We start from the raw sequence: 24,624 nt of genomic DNA, 5'->3' as shown, positions 1-24,624 counted from the left end.
AAATTCTAAATATGTAAAAACAAAAGAGTAAAGTCAAGATCTCAAACTGAGTTAAAAGCCAAAGTGAAAAAATATTTATTAAGAGAAGATTAAAAAAAATGGTAAGTGTATCCGTCTGCATGATGTGTAAAGGCAGCTTGATCCAAAGTTGTGAGCCGGCGACTGAAGAAGCGCGGCTGAGGCAGGTCAGACAGATACTTATGTGCGAGACTATGAAGACATTTAAAAACAAATTCATTATTTCTAAAAATTAATGTGTAAATGAACTGGGAGCCAATGAAGTGATCATGAAATTGGAGTAATGCTCTGGTTTTCTTGCACCGATTAAAAATCAAGTGTTTTCTGGCTAACCCCAACATAAAGTGCATTACAAAAATCTAAACGTGTTGTGAAAAAAGCATAGATCACAATCTCAAAGTGATGTTGAGAAGGAAAAGGCCTAATATTGGCCAGTTGTAGCAGGTGAAAGTAGCTGACTGAATATGTGCTTTAAAGTTAAAGTTGCTGCACCCAGGCTTGTTAGTGTAGGTCAGCCTCAGTGTTTTCTTTTCACTACACTCTATCAACTATTTAGCAGTTAGAGTAAGCTGTTAAAGCATTAATGGAAATTTAGATCTGTCTGTCATCAGCATAAAAATGGAATTAAATTCTATGACTACGTTTACATGCAGTCAAAATTTGGGTTATTGCTAAAATTCCGGTTACTGAAACATTCGGAATATTCCGTTTTCATGCGTGAGCAAACAGGGTTATCCCTGTTTACATGGTAATTAGTCATTCAGGATATCTGGATCAAACCAGCGACGTGTGGAGAACATCATGATGCAATTCCCGTCATTTCTGCTTCTTCTTCCTGTATCCAAATTCAAAACAAATGCTGCTTCGCGCAACTTTTCGCTCACCTTCTTGTAAATCTTCTATCCCGGTACTTTGTACCGTCTACAAATGCAGAAATGTTCATATCCTTCATTACATTTATGAAGTGATAAGTCTCCTCCTGGTCTTGCATTTCGCCGTGTTTAGAAGTACGTCCTGGACTCAAAAGACCAGGATTCCTTGTGAACAGAGCATGTGCAGAAAACAAATTCATGTTCCTTTTGATGGGGATATTCCATTTGGCGTTTACATTATTGAATATTGGGGTTTTAAAAGGAGTAACCCAGGGATGATATTGGGGTTTTTAAAAACCTGAATATGAGCAAATTGGGGTTATTCAAAGGGGTTATTGGTGTTTACATGGCCGTGCAAATTCGGGTTATTGCCAATATTTGGGTTTTAAAAGGGTTATTGACTGCATGTAAATGCAGTCTATGTTTTTGGAGATCTAATCCAAGCAAAAGCAAATATAATGAAAAAAGAAGAGGGCCAAGAATAGAACCTTGAGGCACTCCGCATGTGAGAGGTGCTCTGGAGGACTCCAATACTCCAAGAGGGACACAAAAGCTCCTCTCAGTTGAGTAGGATCTGAACCATCATAACGCACCACGCCGAATGCCCACCCAGCTTTCCCGGCGGGACAGGAGGATTTGATGGGATTGGAGGATTTGTTGTACAATAAAATACACAAACATGTATTTTTTTAACAAGAAAGCATTAGGACCAACATGGAAAACTGTGAAGCAGCATCTGCTGGTTGACTCGTGACAGGCTCTCAGGCTGGCCTATTTCACAGTGTACAGTCAATACTACTGAGCCTGGACTTTACCCTGATTACCACATATCCCTGTGGATAAAAGATTGGCACAGCAAATGCCTAGCCTACATCTAGGATCTGCCTGAGAAGCTTCAGTCCACTCATCCATCCTCCCCTCTCACGCTCCCTTTTTTGTCTTGTTTGCACTGTCAGGGCTCTTCACTGTTGGTGTTGTTTTAGAAGGGCCTTGAGAAATTAGCTTTTGTTGTTGCTGTAGCTTTTGAGGCATTTCACAATCCATTAGCTGCTCTTTCAGCCCCAACAGATTCTCAAAAGCAATGAAAAGAGAAGAGGCAGGGAGAGAGTGACTGAACAAAAAGCACTCAAGGGTTTTATCTGGTGCAGACAGTTGCAGTTGCATTTGAATCATTAGAAAATATCATGTAGAGTGCTGCTTGATTTTGGACAGTATGGGATCAAGGCACAGGCCAGATTATGTCTTTATATGCATTTAAAGATGAAATCTTTCATGCGCTTATTCCCCAAACTGAAAAGCCTTCCTGCGGGTCTCAAATTATTTGAGAGCAGAAGCTTTGTAAAACCTTGAAAACAAACAACAAACACAAATATGAAAAATAACCCCAGCTGATCGTTATAACCCGATGACTTGAGTAAACAGTACCTATAATGAGAGCTACACAACCACACACCCACCGGATGGAAAATGAACAGAATGAATATTTCATTTTAAAATATTTACTGTTGTTTTGTCTGAATTTGATCATGGCAGTTGAATATTTTTGGACAGATGAGCTGTAACCTAGAGGGTGCAATGTCACGTGTTATTATCGAGTAGCTTCTTAGCAGTGATTCACACTTTCTGCAACACTGTGGCCTAAAGTTGTTGAATATTGTCATTTGTGCTATGAAGAAGGACTGAAGCTGAAATCAACTTGTACTGAGTTTGTAATTCGTGCATGTGCCGAGGGACAGGATCCGGACACGCTTTGGGACTTTTAACCTGTGGGAACCCAGAAGAGGTCCCGCGTTATTCCCGCTGGTGTCAAGGTTTTCCGAGGTTATCATCAGAGAAGGGACCACTCTCAGCTGTCGGCCATCCATCATTCCTGATCAACATTCCAGACACATGCATGCTAACCTAATATACTGTATATATATATATATATATATATATATATATATATATATATATATATATATATATATATATATATGTATATATATATATATATATATATATATATATATATATATATATATATATATATATATATATATATATATATATATATATATATGGATGGATGGATGTGTGGATGGATGGATGGATAGATATGAAGCAATGACCCAAACGGCTCCTGCCTACCTTCACTCCTTCATCCAGAGCTGCACTCCTATGTGATTTCTTGCTTGTGTTGTTCTCAGATGCAAGTCGCCTTGGATAAAAGCATCTACTAAATGACAGTAGTAGTAGTAGTGGTAGTAATATATATATATATATATATATATATATATATATATATATATATATATATATATAGTCAGTCAGACAAATGTTTTCTTTAATCAGATTCAACTCTGCTCTAAAACTTGACTGAACATTTTATGATCATCTCTTATTATTTTTGGAAAAGCACAGACTGGAGAAGTACAGTTTATTGCTTTTCTCAAACAACTTCAGTTTCTATTTGATTATTATTTATTTTGGGGGAAAAAGCACTCTGATGGAGTAATTTAGTGACAATGTCACAACACTTTGACAAAGTAATTTTATTTTTGAGATATGGCAAATTATTCAGAGAAAATAGGAATGAATGGCCTTTATTTAGTCCTTTTTCAAATCTGACATCTTTTGTTACAGTCTCACTAGGGTGTTCTGTCTGTCTCAAGATAAATGTCAAGATTTGAAGAACCAAATTGTTCTCAGATATCCACCCTAATGCCTTCTTGAGAGAAAGAATGAACAAAAAGCAGCAAAGCTGTGCTTAAAATCAACATTCCTACCCCAACACAAGTGCACTACATACAGAGTTAAGGTGGCTTCCAGTGCAGCTGATAGGCTTGAACAATTGACACGGCTGGCGGAAAAACCATAATCAATCTGGAGATTATTGATAAGGGCACTTAAACCAGCCAGGCACAGCGTTTTTCTCTTATCGCAATTACGTCTTGCCCTCCTGCCTCAGGTACAGCCAATTAAGCTATGGGGGGATGCACCAGCAGCCATTTCACGTTGAGGAGTCCTATCAGGCAACTGCAGAAACACTGCGGCCCTGCTGAGGGAGCACAGAGAGCTTGTTAGGTACAGGAAGGTGCAAAGCAGGAGCTCAAGCACGTACCATTTCCACTGCAGGTTTGCTGTATTATGTATACTCATGTTTTTCCAATACTGTAAAAAAAAAACAAAATAAAATGAAAGCGTGGATGGTCTGAGCTGGTGGATGCTGAAGCCGCCTGAACACTGCTGACTTCGCTTTATAAAGAGAACGAGAAAGTGAAAGAGATGAGTTGCTAAGACAGGCTGAGTTAAACGATTATCATAATGCTTGTCTTATGTTTCAAGTTGTCAACAGGCTCAACCCTAGACTTAGTAGTCTTGTGCCAATCTCCAGTCCTCAGCACACATACCAAACAAGAATCAAAGCACTCATATTAGAGAAATGTGGCCGACATGTGCGCGCCAGTATGAGTGTTGTTTGCAGGGGGACGCAGATATGGAATAGGATTGATGAAGGTGTTGCCTTCTATCTCCAAGTTTAAAAGACAACTAAAAAATAATCTTTTACTAACCTATATATAATATAAAAATGCTTCTTCATTAGGACTGTGTTGAAAAAAATCGATTTCCCAATTCTAAATCGATTCTCATATTAATTCCTAAAAATCGATTCATATGGCTAAAGATCGATTTTTTTTAATTTGTATTTATTTTTTTATTTATGTATTTTTTTTTTCATCATTACATTACAACTTAGTTATTTTTTGTTTATCCTCAAAAAAGGAATGTTTTGTTGGACACGAAAATAACTGGTGCCATGTTTTTGCCTTTAAATATGTTTAAAGGTATGAAAACATTAAAGTGTTAGGTTATAATTGCATAAATTGTCTATATTTCATTACTTTATATACTGTCTTGGGGTTACATTTGCAAAAAATGCTAAAAACCAAATGCTCAAAAATTAAAAAAAAAAATAGACCGAAAATGGAACAAATAAAAACGGAATGTGGGAAAAATTAAAACCGATTTCATCCGTCTCTGTTTCCTCCCTGGATCTGTTTGGTAATTCTGATTCACGATGTTTCTGAAAGCAGTTCTATCAGCATTCTGGGAGCTGATTGGTCCTTACAGCATCATTAGCTGCAATACTTGCTGTTGAATCTCAATATAATACTAGTATTAATATGTTGCATAACTAGACAGTCATATAATTCATGCAACAGCTCAAAAAACAGTTTTAATAACACTAACCCAAATCAATATCGGAATCGAATCGAATCAAATCTTGATAATCGATTCTGAATCTTAAGAATCGGAATCGAATCGATTCTTGACATTTGAATCGATCCCCAGCCCTATTCTTCATGGACTGCTGGGATGTATGTGTGTGATTGTATGTGTATGTAATGTTAAGTATGTATGTTAAGTTTTTTTTGTGTACTTTGTACGCATTTATCCATCACCATCTCTTTACAGATGGTAACTGCTTACACCAATGACTGTACCACTACCCTTATGAACTATGGGCCCCCACCTATAGGCTTTCCTAGCTTCCTTGGGGGACCCATTCACTCTACCCACTTAATTCCACTGTATTATTGTAACTAACTATTATTATGGTATTGTGAATAAATTCAAACTTCAAACTTCAAACTTCAAAGAACAAACAGCGTGCTTTAGTCTGCTTTTTGGTGGATTCTTTACACATCCCATCTCTCTCTACCTTTCTTCATGGAACACCAGCGATACTACGTGACGACTCAGAATGACAGAAAAGGAAAGTCTGTGAGGAGGAAGAGATGGAGCTCACGCAGATGTTTGAACGCGGCGGTGGCGGATCGGTCGAGAGCAGACAGATGAGGTTAAAATCAAGGATAAAACCAAAAAATGAACACAAACATTTGAGTATTGCGACTTCTTTTCCTGATCTTTCTTCAAGTCTAGCCAGATTTAAAAAAAAGGGATGCGCTGTTGTGAGCTTGGCAATGAAAAATTGATCAAAAAATTACTCTGTGCTCCAGCAAATGTAGGGTACACCAGGCGGTGCGCACACACAGGCTGCACATATCTGATCTGAACCACAACTTCACTCTTCTCTTCTCTCCTTCCACTTTGAAGTTTCAAACAGCAGACACGCAGCATGTGGTGTTTTGCCTAAACCGTGTGATGCCACCGTGCTAATTTGACTCTGCAGTTTCACCCCCGAGCATCATCACGCACAGGGATGAAGAACAACTTCGACAAGACCACTTTCTGTTGTTTCAGCCATGCTTATGTCCTGATTAGGACTTGTAAAGTTGGAACATGAGGGTAAAGCAATGGGAGAGAAGGAGTGGTTGATTCGGGTCCGCTCACACCAGCACAACCCAAAGCCTGTTCAGTGCAAACGTACCATATTTTCCACACTATAAGGCGCACCGCATTATAAGGCACACCTTCAATGAATGACATATTTTAAAACTTTTTCCATATATAAGGCATTCTAAGGCGTTACAGTAGAGGCTGGGGTTACGTTATGCATCCATTAGACCAAGGGTCGGCAACCCGCGGCTCTTTCATCCTTATACTGCGGCTCCGAGTGGCTTGGGAAAATAAATTACAAAAAAAAAAAAACTAAGTATTTAATTGAAGTGTATTTTATTTGTGTTAGTTCTTTTATATTTTAGTTCTAAATTGGATGATTATCGTGATCTTGACATATTAGAATAAATATATTTTATTGTTTTTTGTCGCTCAAAATACGTATATTTCTATGGTTGAGAGACCTGTTGCGGCTCAATATTGATCCATATATAAGGCGCACAGGATTATAAGGCGCATGGTCAGCTTTTGAAAAAATTGAAGGCTTTTAGGTGCGCCTTATAGTGCGGAAAATACGGTACTCATTCCTGCAACATACAGGTCACAAACAAAGACAGTACTGCCTATGGACTCTGAGGGAGTTCAATAACCTAAAAGCACAGGAAGCCATTAACAACAGCACGATAGACGGGAGTCAATTCAAAAAATAAATTAAAAAAGCAGGTCTACAACCATCTGCCCCTTTATTTTATTTTTTATTCTAATGGAGATTTGCTCCATTAAAGTTAGAAATAGATAAAGTAAAAACATACTCCCTCTTGGCTCCTTACTGAATACTATTGGAGTCAAAAGGGGGTAAATTGACTAAGTAGGTCGAGGCAAAATGCGTGCAGAGAAAATATGCTAAATTCAAATTCTTATTGGCCACATGGGTCTGTGGATGCTGTTTCTATAATTGCCTTTGCTTGATGTTTTTCTCCTCATTTCAACATTTGCTGTGACATGCAATGTAATGAAGAGAAAAACAGCTTCCTGTTTTCGTCTTGGATGCAAATTATGCTTTGTGACTTGGCTCTGCTCCACTGACACTAGTATGTGAAAATGGCTCCCCGCACGACAACACAAACAGCCCCGATGCCGTCGCTGATGCGGTCCGTGTACAGATGGGCTTCAATTTACAGGCGTGTTCGGCTGTGGTACTTACCACGCTCGCTGGACAGGGTGGTATCTGTCGCCAAGAGAGGAGGGGGGGAGAGGGCGAGACAAGAGACAAGGAGAGAAAAAATGAGACAATGGTGTTTAGAGCATAAAAAGGGTTCAGTTAAAGCTGTTTTTTAATAACAATGTCACAGTTAAACAAGAGGACAGAGCAGATCAGTCTCTGAGGATTAATGGAGAGTCGCAGGAAATAAATGGGCATCAACATATACGGAAGGTGAGGATAGAACTGGAGAAAAATGTGCTGCCACAGCTGCATAATGGCTCACATTTGTCTATTACCCGGGCGGGTGTACCAGAGGAACATAGCACTGACTGCATTTACATGCACTCAATAACCCTTTTAAAACCTGAATATTGGCAATAACCCGAATTTGAACGGTCATGTAAACACCAATAACCCCTTTGAATAACCGGAATTTGCTCATATTCCGGTTTTTAAAAACCCAAATATGAGCCCTGGGTTAGTCCTTTTAAAACCCGAATATTGGGTCATGTAAACACCAAACGGAATATCCCCATCAAACGGAACAGGAATTTGTTTTCTGCACATGCTCTGTTCACAAGGAATCCTGGTCTTTTGAGTCCAGGAAGTTCTTATAAACACGGAGAAACCAAGACCAGGAGGAGACTAATCACTTCATAAATGTAATGAAGGATATGAACATTTCTGCATTTGTAGACGGTAGAAAGTACCGGGATAGAAGATTTACAAGAAGGTGAGAGAAAAGTTGCGCGAAGCAGCATTTGTTTTGAATTTGGATACAGGAAGAAGAAGCAGAAATGACGGTAATTGCGTCATGATGTTCTCCGTGCGTCACTGGTTTGATCCAGATATCCTGAATGATTAATTACCATGTAAACGGAATATTCCCAATGTTTCAGTAACCGGAATATTAGCAATAACCCGAATTTTGACTGCATATAAACGTAGTCATTGTCTCCAAACAGCTGATGTGAGCTGGGACTGATGCCGGGTTGTTTCAGAACAACACAAAAATCCACCCCTCTCCGAGTTGCCATGGGTGTGAAATCAAACGATCGATATGTGAACAGTCTTTTGAAATAGCCTGTAAATACATTTATTTTTGCTATAAGGTTGGATATTTTGACATGGGGGTCGATGGAGACTGACTCGCTTCTGGAGGCTGTCTCTAGCGGCCAGTCAAACCAAGCCCCAACCATCTCACATCCGGGGGAATCCTCACATCTTCATCCTCCTAAATTTCACACTTGCAGAGGTCAATTTTCGGTGAGATTTAGGGACTAAATTGTGGAATGATTTTTCCCACTTGGCAAAGAGCTCTTCCTCTTTGAAATGTTACAAAAGACGTTTGAAGGAACTTGACTGCTGTTTTGTAACTGTTTTCCCAATGTAATGTTTTACATGTATGCATGTTCTTTTTGTTGTTTTTTTTTGTGTTTCACTCATAGTGACATGTACCGTCTTATTTGCTCAGGAGTCAATATAAGTAATATAAGTTGTAAAAACAATATCCCATGCACACTCACACACACTTATTTTTTTGTCTTTATTCTTTATTATTTATATATTGCATTATTAGTTTGTCATCACTTTTGTGTAGTTATACTTTTTGTTTTTGTATGTTAATCTTGTGTTCTTTACAACTATACTATAACTTTATAACTAACTATCTAATATCTTCGGTGGAGGCTTCAAATAAGCCAATTGGGTTTTTTGCCTCTTCCTGCACCTATAGTATTTATATTTGATATTTCCTGTATACTTTTAAAAACTGTGCAAAACAATAAACTAAACTAAAAAAAACTAAATCCCATGCAGAAATTCAGGGAGCTTTCAGACCTGTGGTCCATTTGTTTTGTTCCCATTCAGGGGTTAAATCGATACAGTTGTTTTGTTTTTCGTTTGTGGGGTTTGTGTTCACAAGGCAACCATCTGTAGCGGTTCAAAGCTGTTACAGTTTTTCACAATTGCTTAAACACATTTCCTGATAGACTACCTCACTTTCCCAAAACTCTAAACACAAATTACAAAACTCACACACAAAATGCAAAATCCTACACTTCTCTTGCAAAAGCACACTCTACCCTCAAAACAGTGTTAACTCTTCACTAAATGGTATTTCCTTCTCAAATGCCAAACACATACATCATTTGAGTAGACATTTCTAAGCACCCACTGAACACTGATGTGCAGAATGGAAGACACTTTAGTATGAATGGAAAACACTATATGAATGCCTCAGTAAAATCATGCATTTGTATGTTCAGTGTTACACCTTCAGCTGTTGGATGGAATATATCACCATATAGTATTCTTATGTATAGGCTACTCAAATAGAAAACAACACACAATTCTTTACTGGATGAAAACTTGACAGAAAATAGAAACAAAACAAAAGTATTAGGCTGCATCCTGCCTTTCATCCCTGGCTGGCCACAGGACCTCATCCACGTCGCAGGCGATGTTCTCCCTGGCCAAGCAAACACACCAGGAGCTCATCTGTGACCCTTTTATGGCAAATTGCTGATTGCATATTGCACAACAGCCTTTGGAGTTTAGAAATGTGATTGACTGTGTGTTCTGTGTGAACAGCAAGAGAGGGAATTCAGGAAGAGTGTGCAGGATATTGGGAATTGTGTGTAGTGTTGTGCGAAATGTGTGGTATGGAATGGGAATTTGAGTCTAGAGCAGTAAATGTGCTTGGAGTTCAGCAGGATTGGTTCAGCCACCTGAAACATGAGTTTCAGGTTGTGCACATTGTGTCTGATGTTCCAATAAATGTGTTTAAACAATTGTGAAAAACTGTAACAAATGCCATGCGTTAACCAACTGTTCTCTCATTGGTCAGAAATGAACGCGGAAGGAGTTTCCTCTTCCGTACCCCGGGAAAAACAACAACTATGGAGCATCGTAAGCGAGTGTGGCTAGTTTGTTTCTGTGTGTTTCTGTGTGCTGTGTTGATTATGTTCTCACTGCAAACAAACCGCTCCAGGTCTGGAATGGAAGCGAGCCGAGACCGCCTCTCATAGGCGAATTGGCTATGAGAAACGAAAGGTGAAGCAGGATCTGCGGGTGAGTGGGAAACAATATGCCATTGTAACAGAGTTTTGTTGTTGACTCCACTTGCCACCTATTACTTTTTAGATAGTACCAGTATCGTGAGAGTTCATTGGTTGGCGTTACTTTTCTCCGTCTATAAGTACTGGCTGTGACGTTGACGCAGTACCAGTATGAGAGGATTGAGCTCACGGTAGGGTACACGAAGCACAGCGTTACGTTAACTCTGTCATAATAGCATAATTCAGTAATACAACTGTCATGATATTATGTCTGACTACATTATAGAAAGTGGCGACTGCATTGTACTGTACTTGGTGCAACAAATTGGTACAATTCATCACTGTTTATATCGTAGTTAGCTTCCTTAGCTTCTAAGCTAAGCTAACTTTTCTAACTTCTCTGTAGGGCTGCGCCGTTTGTGTGTGTGTACGTGCTTACGTGACTGACCAGTGAATTCTCACGCTGTATGCAGGCAATAAATGTCAGTTGAAAAATCCAAGGAGTGTCAGTCCCTTACTAACACAACGCAGACGAAAGGAAGCTGAACAACGGTTACACCATGTTATCCCCACCCACTCTTCAGGTGACACACAACAGCTCCAGGAGGAGAGGCTCCACCCTACAGCAGGCTGCTTTTCTGGCCTCTCTGCCTAGTTGAATCAGCCATGGCCAGCGTCTCTGGTGTGCTGTATGCTTTTCCATGGACCTACCGCTGCCGTTGCTGCCTGTGTTCACATTATGGTGAGCTCTAACTGACTGGTACCACGCAGAGTCGCTCAGCTGCTCCACTCACGAACATGTGTTCTCTAGATTTTATGGATCAGTCCTTCTGGGAGAGCAAAAGTATTTTTTTTTCCAAGAACATGGTTATATTATGGTTCGTTTGCTCTCTGTCATGAGTTTTTTAGGTGTTTGTTTGTTGAATAGTCCTCAGTCAATTGGGGAAAGACCCTCAATCCATTTGTGTTTTTTAAGTGTTTTTTTCTATTCTAAGCTCAGCTCACACATGCTTATCTTTCAAACTATGTTATGACAGGCATCTTATATTTCTCCAACCAACTTTGCTGCTCAATTACTTGGCCTATGCAATACGTAGGTCCCCCATGGATCCCTATGTGGGTGGATGCTACTCATCTTTAATACATTATAGATGGGTGGATGGTATTCCTCCTCTATAAGTACAGCATGGCTGGGCGATATGACCTCAAATCTATATCACGATAAATTGGGCAGTTTTACCTCGATAAAGCTACGATAACCCTTAGCTGGCAACAAAAAAAATCTATTTTCAGATTGGCTGATTGGTCTGTGACTCCAGTTGAGAGCACAGTGCACAGTAGTGTGCCTTGACTCCTTTGCAAAATGGGCTGTTGGACTCACTGTGCGCTGAAGTTAATTTCTCAGCATAAGAAATGCCATGTGTGGCGTGAGAGTATAATGTGGTGTGCCTTATATAGGATCATTACGGTAATTTCTGTTACTGTAGTCAGGGGAATTTTGGGTACTGTAGTCGGTGTCGCCGAAGTAACAGCGCTAAAAACGGCGGAAAAACGGTAATGATACAGTCCCTGTTGAACCACTGGCCCAAGCCAATGGAAGAGAGGGAGGGAGAGCACACAATTTCCTTCTATGCAGATGACATATTGATATTCCTTTGTCAATCTGAATCCTCTACCCTTCATCTCATTGAAGTAATTACAGCCTTTGGTGCATTCTCTGGATATAAAATTAACCTGGTTAAATCGGAGGCTATCCCACTAGAATAGATGACATCAGTTCATGACAAAATGGAGCCTTTCCAACTTTGCTAGTTTCCCTCTGGCTTCACTTACCTGGGGATACATGTGACCCCCATTAATCAGCAGTTGTTTAAGCTTGGTTTTCTGCCCCTACTTGATGCCATGAAGGCATTGATGCCATGAAGGCAGATTTAGATTGATGGGCCCCACCGCCCTTCTTTTGTCTAGGCTCGACCGCCTTGATTAAAATTAACTTCTTTCCCAGATTATTATATACCTTACAGATGATCCCAATTCTGTTCTCTAAATATGTCATTAAGGTGTTGGAAGGCTGGCCAAGTGCCTTTATATGGAACAAAAAGCAGCCCAAACTCCAAATGGCAAAGCTTCAGATGGACAGTTTGGAAGTAGGTTAATATTGACCTAATCTAAGACGCTACCAACTTGCAGTGCACCTCTGAATAATAGCAGACTGATCAGAATCAGAATCATCTTTATTGGCCAGGTTTCGAACAGTGTCCAACAAGGAATTTGACTCCGGTAGTTTCGCTCTTTAGGAAGTAAATAAACAAATAAATAAATGTGGTGTTTCTTGACATATATACAGAATAAACATCTAAGGTGCAGCAGGTTCAGTCAGTAGCAGGAACAGCATCCAGTGTTCATTCTTAATGACATGATCACCTGTCACTCCAAGTACAAGACACAAACGGTCTAGTTTTAAATGTGATCCTTCCACAGTTTAGATCGAAATCAAATTTCCCTAATCTAAATGCCCCCTGTTTAATATGTTGTTCATCACAGATCTCAGCGCAGTTAAGAAACTCACTAGTAACCCCAAAAACCTGAGCACAATCAAAGCCTGGAGGTCTACCCATACTACAGACGGCTGGGCCCAATATCTCCCCTTGCTCCTATTCAGGATGGCCCTTACTTCCTGCAGGCTGTCATGACCGAGGTTTCTAGGCATGGTACAATTCTGGGCTGGTGCATTTGGGTGACTTGTTTAGAGGCCAGACCTTGCTCTCTTTTCAGCAGGTACAGCAGTGTTTTGACCTACATTGTTACCTTTTACAAAGCTTTAAACTCCAGTTTGGTTTCCAACTCTCACGCCACTAAACAGTCTTGGGGGAGGGATCTTGGCAGCTCTGTGAGGGATTTGGACTGGAAGAGAGTGTGGGCCTGTGCCAATAATATATCTGTTCGCAATCGGGTCAAGTCCAATCAGTTCAAAATTGTACATTGAATATATATCAAACCCTCTCTTCAGAATAGGATGGACTCTAATACCTTTCTGCTGTGTTGGGAATGTAACGAGGAGTGATTACATTCATTGTTTCTGGTCATGTGTGAGACTCCAAAAGTACTTGTCTGACATTGTGAATGTGATGTCTATCATTTTTGAATCGCCTGTAAAACTAGACCGTTTGTGTAATGTACTTGGAGTGACAGGCGATCATGTCATTAAGAATAAACACTGGATGCTGTTCCAGCTACTGACTTTTGCTGCCACACAAAATATCTTGCTCTTCTGTGCTAAACCTGTGGTTCCAACGAAGAAATCCTGGCTTAACATCATAATGGACTGCTTCCCCAATGAATATATAACACGTATGCTCAGTTCTGCCCTGGATACGTTTCATAAAACCTGGGATACGTATTTTAAATACCTCAGGCTTGTAATTTCTCTCTCTACAACAGGGGATTCCCAAACCAGCTTAGCATTTTTTATCAGCATTTCAGACGTGGCTTCAGCCTTTGTTCTATGAAGGGTAACATTATTTAGTTTTTTGTCTCTTTAAACTCTTTTATTCATTCATAGTATTTGACCAAGATGTGCCTGAGCTCTGTTGCGTTTTTTATAGCTTGTTTGTGTTATTGAAAATATTTCTCAAAAAAACAATCTTTAACTGTAAGTTAAAGATTCCCCCCTGACCTTTTTTATTCTGTGTATTTTTAACTTTGTGGTTTTTATTTTTGCAGCTTGAGTGATCAACAACACACCCACGAGTTGTCTTTTTTTCGAGTTACGTCTGATCATAAATCCCTTTAAGTCCATCTGACGATGTCTGCAACTTTTTGACATATCTACAAAAAACACAGTACCATCTAAATGAGAGTTTTGCTTGCAGACAATCTGACTGTCTGTGCTCCCGATCATGATGTATAAAGGCATTCCAATCCATCCCAACAGAACTTTGTTTCACACATGTTCAATTATTCATCTCCCTCTGTCAAGAATTCAGCGTTGCTAGCACTTGCCAGTATCCCTCCCGCAAATTGGCAGACAGGCTGATTTTTGGCATATGGTGCAGAGTGGTGCTGCTTCACTTGGCCTCCTAACATGCACACACACGTGCAAGCCAATAACCAACGTACATACAACAACTTTGAAATATTGACTCCATATTAAAGGTGTAAACTGTCAGGCTGAACATAAAATGGATCATCTGTTTGGTCTTAAAACTATTTCTAACATTCTATCATCAAAAACAGTAACTTGCTAGCATCAGAAAAAAACAAATACACCGTAATGAAAGTGTCATACAAAAAAACCCCAACTGTGATTACAGTAATCTGCACATTTGTGATTACAGCTTTGTGGAGTTGTCATCGCTGTGAAATGCAGAGTATTTTTGCGCCAGAAGAGGAGACGGAGATTAAATAACAGGTAAAGTCTGCAAAGGACTGCAGATACTGCTGTCTGTGGCCTGTCACAGCCACACAATAGACTTATGTCAACTTTTGCCGATTGTGGTATCTTTTCTCTTCCAGAGGATAAATCTAAATTCCCAACAAATGTTCTGATTCCTCGTCTGAATATTATTTATTTGAGGTGAGCAAACACTTTTTACCTTCTGCAGTGAAAGGAATTGTCCAGAGAAACTGATGATTAAGGCTAACATGAAAGTAAATTAAACAAGTTAAAAATGAATTAAAAACATTACGAATGATGTCGAACTGCTGGTTTGATATTCTGTTTATAACAGGGTGTGTTTTTCCTTTTTTCATTGGACCCCCTTTATCTTTGAGAACACCATTTACTGTGGCATCATTCCCATCAGCTTTTTTCTCTAAGATCTCGTACTGATGATGTCAGAGTGGGGCCGCTGCACAAAGTCTTCTCCAGAACATCCCATAGATTCTCAGTAGGGGTTCAGGTCTGGCCTCTGTGGGGGTCAATCCATGGATGACAAGAATGTCTTATGCTCCACTCTTTCCTTAACTCATGTTGAATACGACCGTGTCATCAGGGAAGAAAACATCCTGGAGACAGCGACGCGCGTAGAACATCATGACGCAATTCCCATCATTTCTGCTTCTTCTTCCTGTATCCAAATTCAAAACAAATGCTGCTTCGTGCAACTTTCTTCTCACCTTCTTGTAAATCTTCTATCCCGGTACTTTCTACCGTCTACAAATGCAGAAATGTTCATATCCTTCATTACATTTATGAAGTGATTAGTCTCCTCCTGGTCTTGTGTTTCTCCGTGTTTATAAGAACTTCCTGGACTCAAAAGACCAGGATTCCTTGTGAACAGAGCATGAGCAGAAAACTAATTCCTGTTCCGTTTGATGGGGATATTCCGTTTGCTGTTTACATGACTGAATATTCGGGTTTTAAAAGGAGTAACCCAGGGCTCATATTTGGGTTTTTAAAAACCAGAATATGAGCAAATTCGGGTTATTCAAAGGCGTTATTGGTGTTTACATGGCCGTGCAAATTTGGAAAAATACTCTGAATTAAAGTGTCGCTTGTTTACATTTCATGATTTAGTAATGAATCTTTAAGTTTTAAAAACACAAGGACACACAAATTAAAAAGCAGATATGATATAACATCTAGTCAACAAGTTCAATTACACAAACACACACACACACACACACACACACACACACACGCACACGCACACGCACACGCACACACACACACACCTGTCAGGTGAGCGAGTGTGGACTGAATACAAGCCAAATCTTCTTGTTGCCCTTGTGATGAGTAATAACCGGAGAGCAATTTCAGCTAATAAATAATACATTGTAGAGTCTAATCAAATTGAACAAATGAGTATGTCTAGAAAACTATTAATCAGAGAGCAAACATGTATTTACAAATACAACACTGGTACAATCAATTATTCATAAAATGAATGCTGGGTAAGTGGGCTTCTTCCCGGGTGAAATGCTGCCATAATTGGAGTGAGACTAGAGGAGAACTGGCTCGTGTGTGAGCCTGTGTAAATGTAGGTGTGTGTGAATGTGTGTGTGTGTGTGTGTGCTAACACGCAGACTCTTTTTCACTAATACAACTCCCCACGCGCCAAAGTTCCCCCAAACACTACAAGAGCAGGCAGCGACGGCTCATTACTGCCTAATGAGTTGTCTGATTAGTGCAGAATATAAAAGCATTATTGTCAGGCATTGTGTGTTTATTTTGATTAACTGTTGACTGCGAGCAGGAACAGTAATGCGTAACCTTTTCACAGAAAATGCAAATTGTTTACATAAAGTACACGCATAAAGTATAGCGACTGACCACAAAGGTTTCATTGTTGAAAGACATGTAGAAGACATGAAGTGCCTGAAACAGATTTTATCCTCCGAGTGTGGGCATGCAGGTGCTGAAGGCTGCTAATGACCAGCAGCCTCTCTGCAGACACGTGGCTGAGAGGCTTTGTGTTGGTGTGTTGCTCATTTGTGATTTTTTTCTCTCAACATTTGTTCATGAAATAATGAGAAAATGACCAGAATAAACCAAGATGGGATTCACAGAACAGGTGAGAATTTGTTCACATTGGATTATTGGCGCCAGGTCAATGGCACGGAGGCGGTGGGGTCCGGCTGCGGGGGGGTGAGTGGGGGGGGTCACCCAGTCAAAGAGACTGATCTCAGGCAGCACCTGTTTTAGGCCCCGTTTCCACGTAGCACAAACGGTGGTGTTTTCATGCGTTTTGGCCGTTCGTTTACACGAAAACGAAGCTCAAAGTCACCAAAAACAATCATTTCTGAAAACTCCGGCCAAAGTGGAGATTTTCAAAAACTCTTTCACGTTTGCTTATAAATGTTCAAAATGTTACATTATGCCACAGAAACGTCACCACACTGCAAAAACTCAAAATCTTAAAGGGATTGTGACATGAAAAACACATTTTTCTTGATTTTTTGTGTTTTGTTGGGTGTCTTGACATCAATTACACCCAAAAAAACAACGAACTTTTAACATTCAGTGTATTGTGTGCTTTCTGGGATTTTCCGCATAACTGTGCAAAAACGGCGCATGTGGTTTGGTGGCGGATCGTTACGTATAGACCCGCTAAATCACCGCCCCCTCCACCCAGCTCCCTGTCTCCTCTCCTCTCCAGCGCACCATAAAGGCTGATTTATGGTTCCGCGTTACACCGACGCAGACCCTACGGCGTAGGGTTACGCGGCGACGCGCACCGTACGCTGAACCCTACGGCGTAGGGCTCTGCGTCGATTTAACGCGGAACCATAAATCAGGCTTAACACGGAGCTGTTTAGTGTTTAGAGCCTCTTTTGTTCTAATCACCGGAGGAAAACTGCTAAGAACACCCGCGGCCACTGACTGGACTTAAGATAAGGTGACACTGCTGCTTGCATGCCTTTATTTTTAATGATTGTTTGCTGTGGTTCGCCGTGCTGCTTTTCCGTGCATGCTTCGCCTGTCGCTCCCGGCTCTCTCCGACGCCGCTGTGAGCGTATGGCTGGAGGAGGAGGAGGTTTGGAGGAGGAGCGGAGCAATGATTGACAGGAAAGGGGCAAAAGGAAGCATTTTTCACGGCGCAAAAAAACACTGTAATAAAAAGCCAGGAAAAGAGTACTAGAGTGAAGTTTTTCTTGTTACACTCTTTTAGACACATTTGAGGGATGTTGGCCAAGACTTTTAATAGTGTTAAAAGCATGTTAAAAATGATGTCACAATACCTTTAACAAGAATATTTGTCTTTCTAGTTAAAATTTTTAGTCAAAAAAATCTCATTACACTTAAAACAAGACTCATCACTGGAAAAAAGTGAAAATTCACTTGAAACAGGTGAAAATTGTCAAATAACAAGTTATTTATCTGGTGATGACTCTTGTTTTAAGTGTAATGAGATTCTTTGACTAAAAATGAGACATTTTAACTAGAAATAAGACAAATATTCCTGGTAAGATTTTGAGTTTTTGCAGTGCAGCGTCATGAGTGCGACCTGTGTTTACAATTTGTTTGTAACCGTCAATATTTTCTTGTATTTTACCTGTTTTATATTCTAAAGTCACACTTAAAAGTAACTTCACTTCTCTGTCATTCCAAACGAAAGACACTCGTTCATCTTGGAAGTAACTGGAAGTTACTCGTGTCATTTGTTGATGTTTTTTTCCAGGATTCTGATTGGCTAGCATGACTTTATCTTCTCGTTACACTGCCCCCTGTAGGTTTGGCTGCTCAGAGCACCATAACAGCGTATTTATGCGGGTTTGTGTAAACAAGGGTATTTTTCAAAACGTAGAGGGGGAAATATCCGTTTTTGTAAATACCCGGCTATGTGGAAACGTGGCCTTAGTATCCCAGAGGAGGGTTTCCTCCCCAGCGCTCTTCCGCTAAAAATACACGTTTATGTTCAGCTGTGGATTTGCCACCTCAATTTACACATGACAGATTGAGCGGGCAGGAAGTCAGACACAAGAATAGCACAGATGATCCAGACAATTTTCAAAATAAAACCCCATGAGCAGATAGAAATCGATTGTGTGTCATATAACCTGTGGAGGAAGTCCCAAGGCATACAAGTCAGAGGGTCTCATGTGATATTCCAACCAAGGAAGACTACATCTTCAATTTAGACGTCAAAAATCTCAACATTCGACACCACCCATCCTTTATTACAGAGCAAGGACAAGACGTGGTGAAAAATAGCAACAACTTTTAGAGGGGAAGGTCAGTATTACTTTATGATTATATCTTTAAAAATGCAAAAGTACCACATCTAAAGACTTTTGGATAAGCTCACAATCTTATGATCTGAAGTGTCACGGTTTGTTACTTCCTGTTTTATTTTGAAGCCCATGTCTTTGTGTTAGAGTTCTTGTTTGATGTTCCTGTTTCCTCACTGCCCTGATTGTCTGCACCTGTGTCTCGTTAAACCTTGTGGATATCTGGTCTTGTCTTTCCGTGCTGGTCCGTACTGTTTTGTTCCTCCATGTGCCATGTCACATTTTTGTACTTTTTGATCATGTTTAAGCTCTGGTTTTTTGTGGTTTTTGATTCCTGTTGAAGCTCTGTTTTTTGTATCCTGCTTAGCAGTGTTTTGGTTTTGTTTTAGTTAATAAATCATCATTTTTGCCTTCTGGTCTCCTGCATCTGGGTCCTACTCCAACCGCACCCTGACATGAAGTGCCTGTTAGAGCCTGTGGTTTGCTTTGTGAATGGAACAAAAACGTGTTACAGAAAGTTATCTTGTGCCCAGTAAGTCGTAACATAAGCTGCGCAGGATTTTTAAATTAGACCTGGTGCTAACACGCATCCTGGGTTAAATGCAAGAATTCACTCGAGGTCTGGGCTCCATTCTGATAATTTATATGTAGCCTAGGCATGTACAGTCATGATCCAGTATGGGATCAATACTGCACCCTGCCATATTGTATGTAAGGGGATGTGTGTTTGAGTGTAAGCATAAATCAAAGTCTGATGATTTTTATCTGAAAGGAAGAAGGAAATTGTCAAATACTCAATAGGGAGTTAGATGTCAGACTAAATAAGTTATTTACGTATTCATTTACATCAGCTATTTTACTTCCTCCAAATACCTAATTCAAGAGCAATGAACAAACCCCTCATTTTGAGCAAATGCATTGTTGAAGGTGTGCAATGTATGGTGTTCCGACCTCACAAACAATCGCTCTGCAATGAGTTATGACTCTCCCTTGGCTAGCAAGAAACCACATGTTGAGAGGGTTTTCCAGCAGTATATATTAAAAGAGTATTTGTGGAGAGCTATTGTTTGTGATTCAAACAGGGGGAGTGCTTTTGGAGCTCTGGTGACCCCATGCATTTCTTTCTAATGGCACTTGGCAGGTTGGCAATATGTGAGTGTACTCAGCTGGAAGGAATGCAATGATTTATGACAGCGGCCAGAACCCTGGGAGATACAGACCCTTCTCCATAGACTGAGTTGACAACAGAAGGTTTTAGCTGCAGTAAAAGTGAGTACTTCAAGGTTTGAGCACAGCTGCAGTTCTAAAGTTCACCATAGATCACTTTAACGGAGTGCACTTTTTGAGTTAAAATATGAACCGTAAAATAACTTCAACAACGCTTGCATGAGAGGACTTCAGTATAGAAGATAGCTTTCAGTGAATTCTCTGCAAAACATTTTTCATTTTTGGCCAGTGAAGAAGGAGAATGCAAACATTTGTCTCCCATGAATGACCGCTTTTTCTGTCTTTGCAGGCCTCTTACATCAGCAGAATGCTACTGGTAATATTAAAGGAGCACCTGGATGAGTTTACCTGTCGCTCTGGACAAACTTTAAATGCAAGGTAATAAGGGCAACTCAGTGGACTTGTGATTCATTCACCCAACTGTCAATACACCGTAATTACTAAGTGCCTTTTCTGTGATGCTAGTACTAGATCCGTGCACTGCACTTTAAACTAGCCTGCACTGGTAAGTTTTGTTTGCAAGTTGTTATCGATATATATATATATATATATCGATAACAACTTGCAAACAAAACTTTGTGATTTAATGTGTTTTGACCTCGATGCTGTAGCTGCAAACAAGCACCCAGCATGGGTGAAATTTCAACCTGGAAAAACAAGAACTCATTCACACATCCCTGACAACTAGACTGTCAACACAAATCAACGTCAAAATCAAAGTTACATGTGGGGACAAACGCTCCTTAGAGACCCAAGAGACGTTGATGGTTCATCTCCAGAGTTGAAAAGAGCCACTACGAAATCTGAGCCATGCGAGACAAGGGTAAACAATTTAGTGTGCCACATTTGTACAGGTATGTGTGTCAAACTATTTGTGCTTTTTCCCAGCCAGCTGTAAACCACCTAACCTGGAGACAACGCATTTAATGCGGTGGCTGACCCTCGATGTGAAAATACAGTATGTAGCAGGTGATGAATTGCTGTAGTCATGTGCAGGGTTTCTTTTCAACATGCAAGCATCTCATGTGCGAGGACACTTGGCGATACACTATTTCATTTTCAATGTCCAAACTGAACATGTTTGTCCAGTCAAATGCAGGAATTTCAACTTCAACTGAACTGGTGCTGATATGCCTGGGTTAAAGTGCAGATCTCCAATGGGGGATAGGGGGAGGAGTTGACATGTGCTTCGGGGGCTGTAAGCAGTCAAGTGCTCTCCTGAAGCGTCCTTGTGTTTCTGTAGGAAGAGTGCATGTGTGCTGCTGCAGCTGATGTGATTTCCATTCAGTTGACTTTGGACGCTGATGTGTGCAGGGTAAGCAATCCTTTACTGATTGACAGCAAATGGAGGAATATGCATGTGAGAAGTGCTGCATTCAACATATATCCAAGCCCAGGTCTCCAGTCGGAGTTTCCTCTTTGCACTAAATCATATCATAACGCAGTGCTCCAGCTCACACCAAGACAAGTAGCACTCAGATACACTGCTGACTCAATGCAGTCTGACACTGCTGTCGGAGGTGAGCAATATCCCAATAGCACAGATTCTGCAAATGCAATGAGTAAGAGGTGGAGCCAAAGACACAATCAGCTGCATTCTGTAATATGGATCATATTAGCAACGATCAGAGTCCAAGCCTGTAGGCATCAGCAACAGCACTAACATCATCTTCCTCATCTCTGTCATCATGTTGGCTCATTTGAGCCAGAAAGCCATGATTGAGATTGTGATAGAATTATAATCTACAAATGTTAATGGCATCAAGCATTTTTAAATAACTTGCATAGAGGGGTGGGGAGGCATACAGTTAGCGAGTGATGAGCTGAGACAACACACACTCTCCTTCTCGTTTTCTGCTGTTCCACTCTATGTCCCCCCTGCTTGCCTCTGTTGAAACTAATCTCATTTCCAAGTAGCCAGAATTAAATAAATGTCTGTCATTAAGGCCAGTGAAGGATGGCAGAAGGCCGGAGGAGATCCAAAGTTGTATAGGATTGGGAGGACAGAGGGTGCTTAGTTACACCCAGTAGACCAGCCAAATCCGGGAGGGAGATAATGAGGGTGAAAGGCAGATGCATACATGGCGGGAGGGGTTTCATTGGTTCTCTGAGTATATTTTTCCTCACCTACCGCCATAAACATTCGTCACATAAGCTGTGAACGCCACAAACATTGTAAGAAAAAAGATAAATGAGCAGAAAAAGGTTCTAAGCTGTTATGATTAAGAAGAGGAGCAAGTTATACCTCTGCAGCCGCATGACAGTTTCTTTCCATTTGCTCTGTCAGCTTATCACCTACACTCCCCCATAACTCATCTCCCTGCAACCCATTTAATCATTAAGCCTGCAAAAGTCACCATTGTCTGCTTGCCAAGTAACCAACCCACCCCTCATATCCCCTGGCTCCTATTGATAACGATTCACTAAAGGGTACCGTGAAGTATTTCACATCCACCTGGGACTCATCCTTGCAGTCATATCTCGGTAACGCTTGACTGTTAGGAGGTGGCTAAAGGCTGCTATCAAACCTTTAGGTGTCTATTTGATGATCCCCACATAGGAATACTTCATTCCTAGTCTTAGCTAACCTGCCACGCAATTTTAACAATCTCTCCTGGGTCTGTAAGAGCTTTATGGTGTGACTGCTGCTGGATACATTATAAAGTGAATGTCAAAAGGTAGACAGCGCTTTGTCAGAATTCCTGCAGAGTGGCTATGTTACAAATTACCTGGCTCCTACTAAGTAAAATCTATAAAAAGCTAATTATTAAAACATGAAGCTCTGCAATGAACAGTTAGAACAAGTATGAGTATTAAAAGCTATGACATAACATGACTGTCAAATGTTGACTGGGTTTTCCATGTTTTCTCCAGTGCTCATGTTCCCCTGTAGCAAATATCTATTACTCAGTACTACATATATCACTGACATACTAGTGTATTATCTGTGAAAATAAACTACGTAGCTTCCCTCAGTATGGGACATGTTTTTGATCTACCTGTTCAAGAACACCAGTTCTGTGAGTCACAATGTCCGTCATAATTATAAACATCACTACTCATCATGACCATGACTGTTTCAGTTATTATTAACTGGAACAGTCAGTGTAATTATATTATAATAGCGGTTTGTATTCGTTTACATACTGTTGCCCTGAGTGGACAAGGATGATCATAAACCTGGTTATTATGATTAGCCTGTTATTTAGAAAAAATGTCAATTTCTCACACATATTATAGGAACAATTATTTACTGAATTGGTTTTGAAATGTCAAGCCATTAAAGGTATTAATAGTTAGGATGTCAAGTGGTTTATGCAAATTATTTCACTGAAACTGCCAGATAATGTCCATTTACTTTTATCAGAAGTTAAGTGAGCAAGCTCATCAAGAAAACCATCAGAGGTCAAATTCTGGTGACAATTCTGATGACAATGTTACAGACGATATGTCTGTCTCCTCATCTGAAGATCGGTGAACACGGGTAGCTTATCAGGTATCATAGGAACCGGGAACATAGGTACTGGGAAACATAGGTACCAGGGAACATAGGAACCATGGAACATAGGTACTGGGAAACACAGGATCTGGGGAAAGTAGGTAGGAGGGAACATAGTGACTGGGGAACATGGGAAGTACAGAACATGGGGACTGGGAAATGTAGGTACCAGGAACATAGGTACTGGTAAACACAGAAACCGGGGTACGTAGGTACCGGGGCATAGAGGGACCAGAGAACATAGGTCTTTGGGAAACACAGGAACTAGGGGACATGGGTAACGGGGAACATAGGGACTGGGGAACATATGTACCAGGGACAATAGGTACCAGGGAACATAGCTTTTTGGAAACATAGGGACCGGGGAACATGGGTACCGAGGAACATAGGAACCATGGAAGATACAGTAGGTACTGGGAAAAACAGGACGTGAGGAACGTAGGTACAAGGGAACATAGGGACCCGGGAACATAGGTCTTTGGGAAACACAGGAACTAGGGAACATAGGTACTGGGGAACATAGGAACCATGGAAGATACAGTAGGTACTGGGAAAAACAGGACGTGAGGAACGTAGGTACAAGGGAACATAGGGACCCGGGAACATAGGTCTTTGGGAAACACAGGAACTAGGGAACATAGGTAACGGGGAACATAGGGACTGGGGAACATATGTACCAGGGAACATAGCTCTTTGGAAACATAGGGACCGGGGAACATGGGTACCGAGGAACATAGGAACCATGGGAGATAGGTACTGGGAAAAACAGGACGTGAGGAACGTAGTTAG

At 40.5% G+C, this 24,624-nt stretch overlaps 1 protein-coding gene across 1 annotated transcript in view; it reads right to left on the bottom strand.

The window, feature by feature from the left end:
• Positions 1–24,624, bottom strand: part of cdh4 (cadherin 4, type 1, R-cadherin (retinal)) — a 366,103-nt gene that overhangs the window by 215,183 nt on the left and 126,296 nt on the right. Inside the window, exon 3 of the mRNA XM_061728090.1 lies at positions 7,378–7,401. Coding sequence (XP_061584074.1) covers positions 7,378–7,401 — 24 coding nt within the window. The remainder of the gene's footprint in view (positions 1–7,377; positions 7,402–24,624) is intronic.

This window comes from Cololabis saira, chromosome 8, assembly GCF_033807715.1.
Source record: "Cololabis saira isolate AMF1-May2022 chromosome 8, fColSai1.1, whole genome shotgun sequence".
Taxonomy (NCBI): Eukaryota; Metazoa; Chordata; class Actinopteri; order Beloniformes; family Belonidae; genus Cololabis; species Cololabis saira.
This window is presented reverse-complemented; position numbering and strand designations above follow the sequence as displayed.